Here is a 13944-nt window from a genome sequence, read left to right as displayed (position 1 = left end):
TCGAAACTTTGTCTAATAATTTTGCTTTCGGCGAATATTGTATATGTTCTTGCATTAAGTGCATCAAGTGGTTTTTTCTTTAGTGAGCCTACAGCAATAATCACCGCATAAGATGGTACCAGATTTGTTTGATGGAATTCGTATATGTTTAGTTCCCCACTCTCGTATACATTTTTCAAAATTGCGGACATTAAAACTGTAAAGTTTTTTGGTACTGAAATCTAAAAATAAAATACAAAAATAGATAATCATTAAAAATTAAATTGATACTTTATTTTAATTTAATTAAAACAGCTTATAAGAAATTAAATTTTATAAAAATATGAATATTTATGTTTGAACGTATTTCATTTCTTCGCAAATTTTATTACTGTTTTAAATAATATCAATAACAATCAATGGTATATCAGTGTTTTCATGAATAAGTACGGAACATACAAATACTACCTGTGCTTAAATTCTTACCATAGCAGTGTATGTAGATTTGACAGACGGTGTATCCTGACAGGGAAACCATGCTCTAGCATACGTTAGCTGAAAAAATAGACACTTTTATATAATCTATGTTAATGTAGAAAAACGCCTTTGTTTTATAGCCAGTTTACCTTGTTGTGAAACAGTAGAAAGGGATGTTCACCATCGGCAGTTTGCTCAGGCGTTAGCCAATATAATGAAGGGGAGTTTGAACTTGTTTTATATTCAATTTGAATTGTACATCTGAAAGCATTATACTATCATGTGTACATCAATTACTTTCAACTATAATTTTTAATATCTGTGTATTGAATATTTTTTTAATATATGTATTGTTTGAAATTTACAGTTTTGTTTTATATTTACCGATTACTATAAATTTCTACACTTTGTAGTAATTGAATAGCAAATTTACTTCCATGTGCGCCACAATATCCAATTTTATATTTTAAAGGAGTTCCAGTAGTAAAATTTGTGACACTTGATATAGTTAATCTGTAGCTATCTAGAATCTAATTGCGTCATATTACATATTAATCCAAACCTTAAACTCGCTCAATATAAATGAAAATGTCTACTCACTATTTCGTAACTTGAAGGTTCCCTTTCTATAGTCAAAATCGCTTTTCCCTCAATAACTCTTCCGTCAAAATTTACATATTCAATTCTAAACGAGTATCGATTACACGTGCGAATTCTAATGATTAAATAGAGAGATATATGGAAAATAAATATATTTAAATAATAAATAAGAGTGAATAAATAATAGGCATAAGTACGAGACAAGACATAACATGTTGTAATTAAAATTATTAATTAGCAGTAATATCGTTTTTATAATGAAAGTAATTTTTTGAGAGTTTTGTACAAAATTTACAAATATAACAGAAAAAATATTTCTTAAATATGAGTTAAAGAAGATAAAATGTTTCAATTTTATAATAGACATGATATACCTAATAACTCAATTTTGAAAATTGTGAATTGCATTTTGAATTACTAATCTGAAAATACGTGTAACAGTTGCGTCGATCAAACATAACTGTTTTCTTCAAGTAAAAACTTTAATAATATAAATTTTAAATGTCTAATATCATTTATATTGTAGTTAGTTAAATAATACCTGGTCTCGCATAAGAGTGCGTATCTGCAGATGACAAAGCTATTGAAAAATATTTCAATAATCTTCTCAAGCAAAAGCTTCGACTTATACGAATCTGCTAACGATTACCTTTATTGTCCATAAGAGCACAGTATCGCTTCTTCTCTTCCCCTACCTCATTTTTCTCATGTTTCACAACATAGTCTGTTTATTAGAATGTTAAATAAACAACGCAGCTGTGAACTCCAAATATCGCATATGTTACGTCCTGCGAACTCCACGACTTCCCTTTTTCGCTTAAATTCCTCTGCGCTCCGGATAGCCGTTAAGATTAGGATAAGGTAAACTAAGCACGGACGGTTGTCGATCGACGAGTGAGCCTTGATCCTTGCACATTCCTTTTCCTTTTTTTTTATGGGTGAAGTATCTGTTTGCCTAGGCGCTTGAACGCGGCCTTCCAGATGACGAGTTAGTGACGGACGGGGCATACGTGACAGGATTTTCATCGGCTTTGTCAGGCCTAAAACTGAAAGAATGTAAACCTGGCGACTCGACGCGCCAAATGGGCCTTAATGGGTTGATGAAGATCTTTATTGCATCAAGCGAGCTTTCAAAATGCACGTACGATGTTTCCGACAAGCGGAAACAAAGCCTGAGACGTGTCCGTAAATACACGTGGCGGAGTTTTTTGCTTGCATTTAAGATTGAGAGGTGTGAATCGTCCGTCAACACAAAAACAGGGCCGCAAGATGGGAGGGAGACCCTAATAAAGGAGAGACCTAACCGAGAGACAAGTGAGTCACTGGAGGAAGCGATGGGTTGCACCCCCAATAAGACAGTGGGGGCCTTACGAGAAGACTCGCCAATGAACAGTCGGAAAAATCGACAACCGTCTCTAGCTTTCTAGGATAGGTGAAAGTTTGGGAATCCACCTCTCGGGTGGGAACATCCCGCCAACGAGAGATCCTTTAAGCGGGAATTGGAGGCATCTCTCCAGCCCGGAGTCCCCCAAATGAAGGCCTGACACATCCCACACGAAATTCATCCCTTCCATCCCTTTAACTTTCCTGTATGAACCCCGACATTGGAGCACTCAGCTCATTTATTTTTCTTCATCTTCATCTACGCACTTGGAGGCATTTCCGATCCGGCACGAGACAGTTCAGTCCTGAGTCCGTATACTCATTCTAGTTTCGTTTTCTTTTATATTGAAAACAATTTCCTGTTGTTCGCCACCCTAAAGAATCGCGAGTAAATTCTGTGCGCGCTAAGTGCCACCATCCATCCTACCGACCCGGCGAGACCTGCGGTCAGCACCAGCCCCGACAGAGATACATATACACCTGTTTCATCAAAAAGTAAGTCCTGTACACACACACACGTATATATATCGGCTCCCCTTCGTTTATATATTCACGGGTTAGGGAAGTCTCTCAGTTATAACCTTCAACCATTTTTAACCCTATTACTTCCGAATTAGCCGATTTATCGGTAGATCCGCCATAGTCTTTCTCTATTACTTTGAGTTAGCTGACTCGTCGGTGGACCGAGGTATATTCCTTTGAGTTAGCTGACCCGTCGGTGGACCGAGGTATATTCCTTTGAGTTAGCTGACCCGTCGGCGGACCGAGGTATATTGCTTTGAGTTAGCTGACCGGTCGGTGGACCAAGGTATGTTGCTTTGAGTTAGCTGACTCGTCGGTGGACCGAGGTATATTGCTTTGAGTTAGCTGACCCGTCGGTGGACCGAGGTATATTGCTTTGAGTTAGCTGACTCGTCGGTAGACTCGAGGCACTCCTTGGATCTCCAAAACCTGAGGTGACTTCCCCGCAGTTGGCGGATATTAATAATTAACAATCCGCTAACTTGTAGTGGATTCGGCCGGTCCCACCCATGAGAAGTCGCGAAACGCCGCGAGACACGAAAGACGTCGTCAACATAAGCGGGCGCGAAAGGAGGTCGAAACCCAAGAATCGGAATTTCCCCAGGAACAAGATAACCCCGGTCCTCCGCATCTCGCCATTCCACCGCCTCCACCAGCGTTTACGGAGGAGCCCTGTTGTTCATCACGGGAGAATCCCCCCGTTGCCCCACCCCGTCGCGTTGTCCTACCCTCTCGCCTTGTTCCCGCACCTTATCGGCCTGTTTGTCGGGTGGCCCCGTTTCGCGTGGTCCCCGTCAACCCCGATCCCGCCACCTTGCTTGAACCTCCCGATTCCCCCTCCTCTTCCCGAGGACCATCCCCGACTCCGTCGACCGCCTCGACCCTTGACACCCACGAGGAAATGGTCGGTCCCGAAATAGTCACCCTAGATTAACAATCACCCTTTTTTTATCCATAAATTCTTGTCCCTCTGTTTTCACTCCCCAAACTTTTCTTTATATTTAGTTCTTAATATCGACTTAAACTAGTTTCAAGTACTCATATACACCACACGCACACCTAATCAAATCATTATGCTATTCAATGCCGAACTCGATGTAATAATAGCGAGCAGGATGTCCACTTCCAAATAGATTCCCCCTCAAAAGGTCCTGCCCGATCGCCCCCGCACTTTTGTGATACCCGCGAACAATGCGCACACTAACTCTTCATTATATACATATACACATTTTACACTAACACCTAGTTTATAATTATTTTTTTTTTTATACTAAATAACATTTTTTTTATGTCAAATAAATATAAATACTTATGTTAAAGATATCTCCATTCATTCTTTAATTTAAGACCTCAACCACCACCCATCTCCCACTCGAAATCGCACGAGGTCCGATCCTAAGTTAAAGGGATTAAATTCCTTGATTTAAAAGAGGACCGACGATCGCACCGCTCACGGAAGGCGTCCTAGGGTCCCTACGGACGCTGACCCTTCCTGAGTCATAAAAGTGCGTTCGGCTCGCGCCACGCGCCTCAGAGCGCGTACCTGCGAGCAGTATTCTTAAGCGTCTAGTTGCGTCCTTCCTTACCCCGACCCCTCTGGTTAGCCTTTCATTCGCTTCCCAGATTTTCCTATCCTAATCCCGGGGTTGGACGTAACACATAAATGTGATTCGATATAATGTTTGATAAACTCAAACACCACATTAAACGGAATTCTCTTTTTTTTTTTAATTACACTTTCTAGGCTCCGTTTCTTTTTATTTCTGCGTTTCAAACTCTAAGTTGAAACAGAATATTAGAGAGATTCACTGCGAGATAATTACGCTGGTGAGCAACTTATATATATGTATATAATAAATGGAGAAACAACAGTGAAAAAAATGTAGTTGGAAGTAGTTTGAAACGCCGCAATAAGAAATTTACAAAATTATTAAACGCATGTGATATACACAGCAACGAGTACAAGAAAAAATGGTATTTTCTGAGACAAATTATGCGATATAATATTTATATGTATAATTAATATTATTTTTTGTAGGATAGAATGTTCACTTATCACAGATTGAATAATTATGAGCTAGTTGCTATTGTAATTTGATAAGATGTATGATTATTTAGAAAAAATTGTATTTAATCTTTGCTGCGTGTATCTATCTGCGCGAAATCGCTTGTAATACAAATCTGATTGAAGTGTTATTGTACTATTGTAAAATAAATGATATGCAAATTATTTAAATGTGCACAAAATTTTGATTATGACGTTTTCCACATACAAATTAATGTAAAATTAATTAGAATTAAAAGCCTTGCGATCCAAGCCTAGTTCTTTGACGGCTTTATGTTAGTTTCTGTATATATATATACTATATATATACATATAATTTTTCCAACAAACTGCGCGCCGATTAATGTCGGACTTTAAAACACAGTTATTGTTAGAATTAAAAACCCTTCCCTCCCCGGAATTAAATACAGTTTTTAGATAATTAAATCGAGTCGATTTAATTCCGGGGAGGGAAGGGTTTTTAATTCTAACAATAACTGTGTTTTAAAGTCCGACATTAATCGGCGCGCAGTTTGTTGGAAAAATTATATGTATATATATAGTATATATATATATACAGAAACTAACATAAAGCCGTCAAAGAACTAGGCTTGGATCGCAAGGCTTTTAATTCTAATTGATTGTATATTGTCGATCCTATTTCTCTTATTATTATTTATTCACGTCGCCTGAGAAAGACGTTCCAAACTATTATCACCGGTTATTGCGATAAACATTACCACATGCCTCGGTGGTCGAATTGGTACGACGCCCTACACGGAATGAGGGAGGTTCCAGGTTCGAACCCTGGCTGAGGTAATTTTTTTCGCAATAAAATTCTTTACAGTTTTTAGATAATTAAATCGAGTCGATTTAATTCCGGGGAGGGAAGGGTTTTTAATTCTAACAATAACTGTGTTTTAAAGTCCGACATTAATCGGCGCGCAGTTTGTTGGAAAAATTATATGTATATATATAGTATATATATATACAGAAACTAACATAAAGCCGTCAAAGAACTAGGCTTGGATCGCAAGGCTTTTAATTCTAATTGATTGTATATTGTCGATCCTATTTCTCTTATTATTATTTATTCACGTCGCCTGAGAAAGACGTTCCAAACTATTATCACCGGTTATTGCGATAAACATTACCACATGCCTCGGTGGTCGAATTGGTACGACGCCCTACACGGAATGAGGGAGGTTCCAGGTTCGAACCCTGGCTGAGGTAATTTTTTTCGCAATAAAATTCTTTACAGTTTTTAGATAATTAAATCGAGTCGATTTAATTCCGGGGAGGGAAGGGTTTTTAATTCTAACAATAACTGTGTTTTAAAGTCCGACATTAATCGGCGCGCAGTTTGTTGGAAAAATTATATGTATATATATAGTATATATATATACAGAAACTAACATAAAGCCGTCAAAGAACTAGGCTTGGATCGCAAGGCTTTTAATTCTAATTGATTGTATATTGTCGATCCTATTTCTCTTATTATTATTAATGTAAAATTCTTTGAATGTATTCATTCTTTCCATATATTCCTTTATATACATTAATATATTACTCCTTAGCATTGTTTTAAGTCAAGATTTTTTAATTGATTTATTTTTTATGCTTCTTTTCGCCTCAACGTACGAAATATTTTATAGTTGCGAAGAAAGTTATTTTTGAAAAAATTATTTGTCATATTTTATTTGATTATAGAATACATCGCAAAGCGAATAATTTTACATCGCAGATTTTTTTTATCAATTCAAATCTAGCGAACGACAATCATTAATAGAATCATCAGAATCCATAAGCAATAATGTCATACCTGTTGCGAAAGTTATAGACAATGAAAATTGATTCTGTAGCGTTAATTATATAGTAAACGGGAATGTCTTTATGGAAAGTATAAATTCTTTTTGCGGATATTGCACGCATCCAATACTTCTATGTATGGTTTTCAATTAAAATAAATTTTATGTGTTTAAATTTTACGACATATCTCAACATATAATTTTCCGATCAATTTCAGATTATGTGTTTATTTGGATGACTGCAGGATTGAATGTGAGCAACGGAGAACTGTAACATATCAATCGTTTATTAGTACATAATTAACTTGTGATCCATGGAATAGAATATTCGACAATTACTTAAAATTACGTTAAATATTTTGTGTCGGCTATATGTGTGCGCATATCTAGTGAAGCATAATTTTTAGAGCAGGATAAAAACACATGGTTTTTAGTCGCCTTATAACCCTCTTCACGAAAACGAACTTGACGAAGTGGTATTGACGTAGAGGTCCATTATCCAGAAGATTGAAAATTTAACACAAGAACTAATTATACTCGTCGCATTAAGCGCACGGACAGGAGAAATACTTTCTTAATCATCAATTCTTTCACTGTCTATCTATTTAGAATAAAGCAAGATTGCATCTGAGTATTAAAAAATGAAGAAACCAAGTCTGTGACAGTTTGATTTATTGAATTTACCTAATTCGGATATGTTTTTGCGCGAGGAAGCACAGTCACTTTGACAGAGGGACGTGCGAAGAGAAGGGGCGAAAAAGGCCCCGGGCACCGGCGGCAAAGTCCGTTACCAATCAAACTTTTATTCAACTGCGGAAGAGGGCGCAAAATTTGCGCTATACCCCGGGTGCAGTTTTCTTTTCGTACGGCTCTGCTTTGACGTCGGACATTTAGTAAACAGAATATGCCAAACACAAAGGAAAACGGGTAGGAGTTAAGAGTAATACTGTGCCTTTGTGCGACCAGTTCAGACATAAAGATCTATTACCGCAAGTCATTTGGAAAGGAAAGGCTGTAACGTATCTGTCCTAAAATGGATTTTTCAAGATCTACTACAAATCCACATTCTTTTGCGGAACCAGGTATTTAATTATTTAATTGTCTACATAAACATAATATATCAAACTTCAAGTTTATTTATTTATTTTCTTCTTAAAGAAATAGAATAAGGAATATTTGCGGAAATTATTAAGATGTTTGAAAGACGAAACTGTTACACACATATTATATATAATACTTAGCTCTTTAGAAATTTATAATTTTTAAAAGTATTAGATTATTCGTTCACTGCAGTTTTAATTAACAGATAGCATTCTACGCATTTTCTTGAATACATAAAATATATTGCCCTTACAATTAGCATAAAAATCTGAAAATTGTGTGCATTTTACAAATAATATCGTACACGCTATTACCATAATGATTCTCATTTCAACTGTGTTATTATTATTACTTTTTGTCATGTACTTATTTATTATATCTATATATATATATCATTACTCATTACTCATGTTTTTTTTTATTTCTGTATTTTTTTAATTATAAGAATTGGCACGTGTAAAAAATACCAATTTAGAATTGATTGTGGATTTTGATAACAAAGTTCTCAAAGGAAAAGCGATTTTAACGATAAAAAGGAAATCTTCGGCTAGTGAAATAGTAAGTAAATGTTTTCCTTCGTATCAAACAATAATTTTGTCTGTTATTAATATGTAATATCGAATAATTAGATTTTAGATAACCTCGAACTTATTATATCAGATGTCACAAACGTGCTTGATGGAAAGCCTTTACGTCATCGCATTGTAAAATGTTCTGCCTTTGGAAGTTTATTTTGCGTAGAGTTACCAGCTGTTGATATTTACACTTTTAACCCTGAGTAAGTATAAAATATTTTTCGAAAAGTATAATTACTAACGATTATTAATTTAAGGATTTAATACACCCGTAATGCGATACTTTTAGATGTAAAATTCAGATTGAATACAAAACAACTGAAAACTCTCCTGCATTACATTGGTTAACACCTGCACAAACTGCCGATGGTAAACATCACTTTCTACTGTCTCACAACAAGGTAAACTGGCTAAACAAAGACGTTTTTCTATATTAACATAGATTATGTAAAAATGTCTATTTTTCAGCTAATATATGCTAGAGCATGGTTTCCCTGCCAGGATACACCGTCTGTCAAATCTACGTACACCGCTAAGGTAAGAATTTTGTCACAGTAGTATTTGTATGCATTCCGTACTTATTCATTTATATGAAACGACATACAATTGATTCATATTATTGACATTATTGATAAAAGTGGTAAAAATTTGCAATAAAATATAATTCGTCAAAAAGTGATTAAGTATAGAAAACACTTGAATAATTTTAAATATTAAAACTTATTTTCTTAAAAATTAAATTTTTTTATACACTTTTAGTTGAATTTAAATAAAATATCAATTTAATTCATAATCATTGTCTATTAAATTTTATTTCTTAGATTTCGGTACCAAAAAATTATAGAGTTCTAATGTCCGCAATTTTGAATAACGAATACAAGAGTGGAGAACTGAACGTATATGAATTCCATCAAATGAATCCGGTACCATCACATGCGGTGATTATTGCTGTGGGCTCACTAGAGGAAAGAAAACTTAATGCAAAATCAAATATATTCGCCGAGAGCGAATTTATTCGCGAAAGTATCGATACGTTTGAGACAAATTTTAGTAAGATTGAAAGAATGTTGGAGATTGCCGAAAGTGTGTGTGGATCTTATTTTTGGGGTAAAATATATTATAACTAAACTTGTTGACCTTGGTTTATTTAAATTTCTACATGCAATTAATGAATTTTATTATTGAGCATTATAATTTCTCTTTTTTTGCATATTGTTATTATTTTTTGCTATTACATGTAAAACGATGTCTCTATAGATAGATACGATATATGTGTGCTTCCACGAAGTATCGCCCATTTCGAAATAGAATGTCCATGCGTGACATTTATTCCACCGACTCTACTTTATGGAGATTTTACTTGTGTCGGTTTATTTGCTCGCAACATCTCACAGAGCTGGGCAGGAAATTTAGTTACATGTTGCAATTATGAGAATTTGTGGTTAAATAAGAGTTTCAACATTTTTATAAGTAGAAAAATTGAAAGCAAACTATTAACAGAGATATTATTTTCTGAGAATCCCAAGGCAGATCTAACAAAGATTAATCATGACATAAAGAATTTTCTCCAATGCGAGGAACTAGATGACCTGCAAGATATGGTATGGTATATAAACATTGATTAGATCAAAGAAATAAAGTAATAAATAATGTTACTAAAGAACAAGATTTTATATTATACACACAACAAACACACATTCTTGCATTTTTACTGTATTAGCTTCTAAAATTGTATTATAGGTTCTAGAATTAGAGGAATCTGGCTCGCTGAAGTGCTTAAAACCCAATTTGACGAATTTGTTGCCCTATGAAGCTACTGAATACGTGCCTTATGAGTGGGGATGCGTGCTCTTAACTCATCTAGAGTACATGTTAGAATTAGAAAAATCTTCGGTATTCGAACCATTTCTTAAATCTTATTTTCTCAAATTTGCATTTAAAAGTATAAATACTCAAGATTGGATAAAGTACTTGTATCTATATTTTTCTGACAAGAAAGAAAAGAAGGTAATATGTCTTTTATACGTACAAACTACACTTTCACTAATATTCATATTTTTAGCTTTTAAAAATAATCACTTTACTGTTGTTTTCAGATATTATATGATCTTACATTGGACAAGTGGCTCTACGATATTGTTTCTCTACTTATGGTCCCACTGTTCTCATCCGCATCGGGAAAGACTGAATGGGAAGCAAAATGTTTCGACTTAGCGGAAGGATGGGTTAAATGGAATTGTAAAACCGATAGAATACCTCCTATGTTAATAGATGAAAGGCACCCTTGTGACGCTGAGAAAATAATATTTTTAAGCAGCCTACATTTTTCTTATAAAAGTTTGACCATACACAAACTGAGATTAATTTCATATCGTTACGCTTTTGATTGCCAAAATGCTAAAATACGGTAAATATCTTTTACAGAAATTCAATACTGTAAATGATTATTTGGCTAGTGATTAATTACTTATTTTCAGTATTAAAAGCAATGTTAACAGTGCTTTTAATGCTCAGAATAAGTAATTAATCACTAGTCAAATAATCACTTACAGTATTAAATTTTTGTAAACGACGCACATCTTAATTCAGATTAACAAACTATTACTTAACGTAAAACGCATATATCGCAGATGTCTTTGGCTGCTATTGTGCATTAAAGTTCGATGGATTGGAAAAGTGGGATCAGCTTTGTACTTTGCCAGTCAAAATTATTCGCCAGATTATGTATGTCGTATATTTCAATATTTGTACGAGTGGATTGAAATGCGTCCAGTAGCGATCAAAACATACATGAAAAATAAAGAGAAGATGTTGTGTGAAACCCAAAAGGAATTGGCCATTATTTTACATTTAAATTGATAATTATCTGGTTAATAATTAACTTAATTTTCTTCTTTACAAGGTGAGTCATCAGTAACTGTAATATAAAATAATTCATTTATTATATGGAAATAAACGCTTGAGAAATGTTAAATTCTTTATGAAACAAATATAGTGAAAACTAATTCCTTAGCACACATTTTATATAAGATAACATCGTTGAAATTTAAAGTGTCAGCAGTTGCAGAGCCAATGATTGGAGGTAGTCCGGTTCGCTGTGAAGCACGATGATAATTCCCGTTAAATCATCAAAAATCGTATAAATTTGTGAAAATAAAAAAATTTTTTTGTATACAGAATATCATGCATGTAATTAATTGTAGTAATGTAATTTTTTGTATGTAATATAAATAATATATCTGCATAAGTGTCTCACTCTCCTTACAAAATGGACTATGCGTATTATTGAAATCAACTCTTGACAAGAAGTTTAAATCTTGGATTTATGTAAATAAATTCTCATTGTTATTTTCTTGATTTGTTGCGTTATCATAACTTTCACTTTGTCTATTTGATTAAAAAAATTATTAAATAGGGTAAAAGAATTATTACTTCATATTTTGAATTTGAAAGAAATTTATAATGTATATTACTAATGTTAAATATTTTTAGTTTTTAATTTGTAATACAGGATCAATTTTCATTGTCTATCATTTTCGCGATACCTATGACGTTATCGCTTATGGATTCTGATATCCATCGCTGATGATCCTATTAACGATTGTCGTTTGCTAGATTTGAATTGCTATATAATAAATTGCAAAATTATTCGCATTCCAGCGAATTTGTGCGCTAAAATTGAATAAATTATTAAATATCTAATGCTCAAAAGAATAACAAATTAATTAATGATAATGAGCATTGATTCGCAACGAGGTGTTAGCATTGTAAAATTTGTATTTGTGATAAAATAGTCTACAGACGTTTCGGTTTGTTACTAAACCATTCTCAGTGTAGAGTTACAAAACCGAAAAAAATTAAGATATAATACGCATAATTATAATTACAAAAAAGTCAAAGAAATTAAGACATACAGTACCTATGTATAAATATAACTACAAAAAAAAAGAAAGATTAAAAACAATTACTAATTAAAACTATAATCACACTATAATGTTGTAACAAATATTTTCTAATGCTTATATACTGTTTTAGTTTACAAATAAATGGTGTTACATATTAAAAATTTTAAGTCACACATAAGCCGATTTCCATTTGGCGATCTGATATGTGATACCGATATACATGATGTCAACCTGTTGATAAACGTCGAGACAAACGTAAATTTTAAACAGCACATACAATATCATTATCCACATTAACAATCACATAAACGCCATAAATTTTTACTCAGTAAATTTGAATATAACTGAAACATTGATTAATTAGTCCCTAAACAGAGATATATCCAGAGTTATCGCTCATATATTGAGGAATTGTAAATAGTATATCTATCTCTTATTTTACAGAATACTCATCATATATGCAGTTATAAGGTACATGTCAATAGTATTTCAATACCTTCAAGATTCTTACAATTGTGACTACCTCCAAATTATTTTAATATTTTTACAAATATAATTGTTTTCGGCGTTTTCATTGTTTCTAAATTTTTGAAATTTCTATATTTGCAAAGTTAAAGTATTTAAACATTGTATATTTCAAGATGATAAAAATAATTCTCTCTCTCTCTCTTTTCTAATTAATAAAAAATCATTACACAACCTTTATCGAAACTTACAGAAATCTCAACAATGTTATATATATCCTTGTTCTTATTTTTACTATTTTTATTTTTATTTCTTATTGTCTGCTTTGTTCGCTCTTTGTGCGTAAATATCGGTTATTTTCTTCCCTGGGCGACGCAAAGGAAGCACATCTCAAGTTGACAATAATGCAATCAATTAAGGCTCGCTTGGAGGGCAGGCTTGGAGGGCAGACTCTTTCTTTATTTCTCTGTACAACTTGCGGGCAACGTCTCGTATTAGTAGTTAGAATGTTAGAGGCGACGCGACAGTAAGATTAGAAGTGATAGCCACATCGGTTCGGAGAAAGATCATAGCCGATGGATCGTCGATTAGCGACGCCTGAAATTCCGAGAAATCCACGAAATCTCACGATCGCGTTTGAAATAGTTCGTCTAAACGATGCGTGACTCGACACAAAGCGGAATAAGTATACTATACGTGTGCGAGTTATAAATACACACATGTATGTGAACAATAAGAAACATTGGCATTACATTTTGATATCCCGGCAGATTTATATCGTTCTAACTTCTAACCGTCTTGTTAGGTATTTTATTTACACGTGTGTTGACACTAACATAAGTACTTATTATAATACATATACCTGCTTTGTCAGTTCTCGGAGATTTCCCAGGACGTTCAGATCGTTTTCTCTTTACATCATCGTATTAAATATTCTACCAAACCCACATCGAGGTAAGAAATATAAATGTGTTGCATTATAAAAATTTAGAAACTTTACTATGGACAAAAAAGTAATATATAATAGGAAAGCACGTTCTCTCCTACTCAAGAATTATTGAAATATAGTAATCAAAAAGCAAATG

General features: G+C 33.8%; 1 protein-coding gene across 3 annotated transcripts; it reads left to right on the top strand.

Moving 5' to 3' along the window:
• The first annotated feature begins 7736 nt into the window (after window positions 1-7736).
• On the top strand, window positions 7737-11846 carry LOC139780317 (leukotriene A-4 hydrolase-like). 3 transcript variants are annotated; one of them, XM_071718934.1, is made up of 11 exons: window positions 7737-7895; window positions 8360-8472; window positions 8544-8692; window positions 8779-8890; window positions 8958-9026; window positions 9311-9596; window positions 9747-10090; window positions 10230-10496; window positions 10586-10896; window positions 11120-11391; window positions 11551-11846. In XM_071718934.1, exons 1-10 carry the CDS (start codon window positions 7847-7849, stop codon window positions 11346-11348), a joined length of 1929 nt encoding a protein of 642 aa, XP_071575035.1. In that variant the 5' UTR covers window positions 7737-7846; the 3' UTR covers window positions 11349-11391; window positions 11551-11846. The 3 variants fall into 3 exon arrangements, with proteins under 3 accessions (XP_071575035.1, XP_071575037.1, XP_071575034.1); XM_071718936.1 differs by having other exon boundaries at window positions 11548-11846; XM_071718933.1 differs by having other exon boundaries at window positions 11542-11846.
• Window positions 11847-13944: the final 2098 nt, after the last annotated feature.

This window comes from Temnothorax nylanderi, unplaced genomic scaffold, assembly GCF_030848795.1.
Source record: "Temnothorax nylanderi isolate EJ_2023f unplaced genomic scaffold, tnyl_v1.0 TNYL_tig0271_pilon, whole genome shotgun sequence".
NCBI lineage: Eukaryota > Metazoa > Arthropoda > Insecta > Hymenoptera > Formicidae > Temnothorax > Temnothorax nylanderi.
This window is presented reverse-complemented; position numbering and strand designations above follow the sequence as displayed.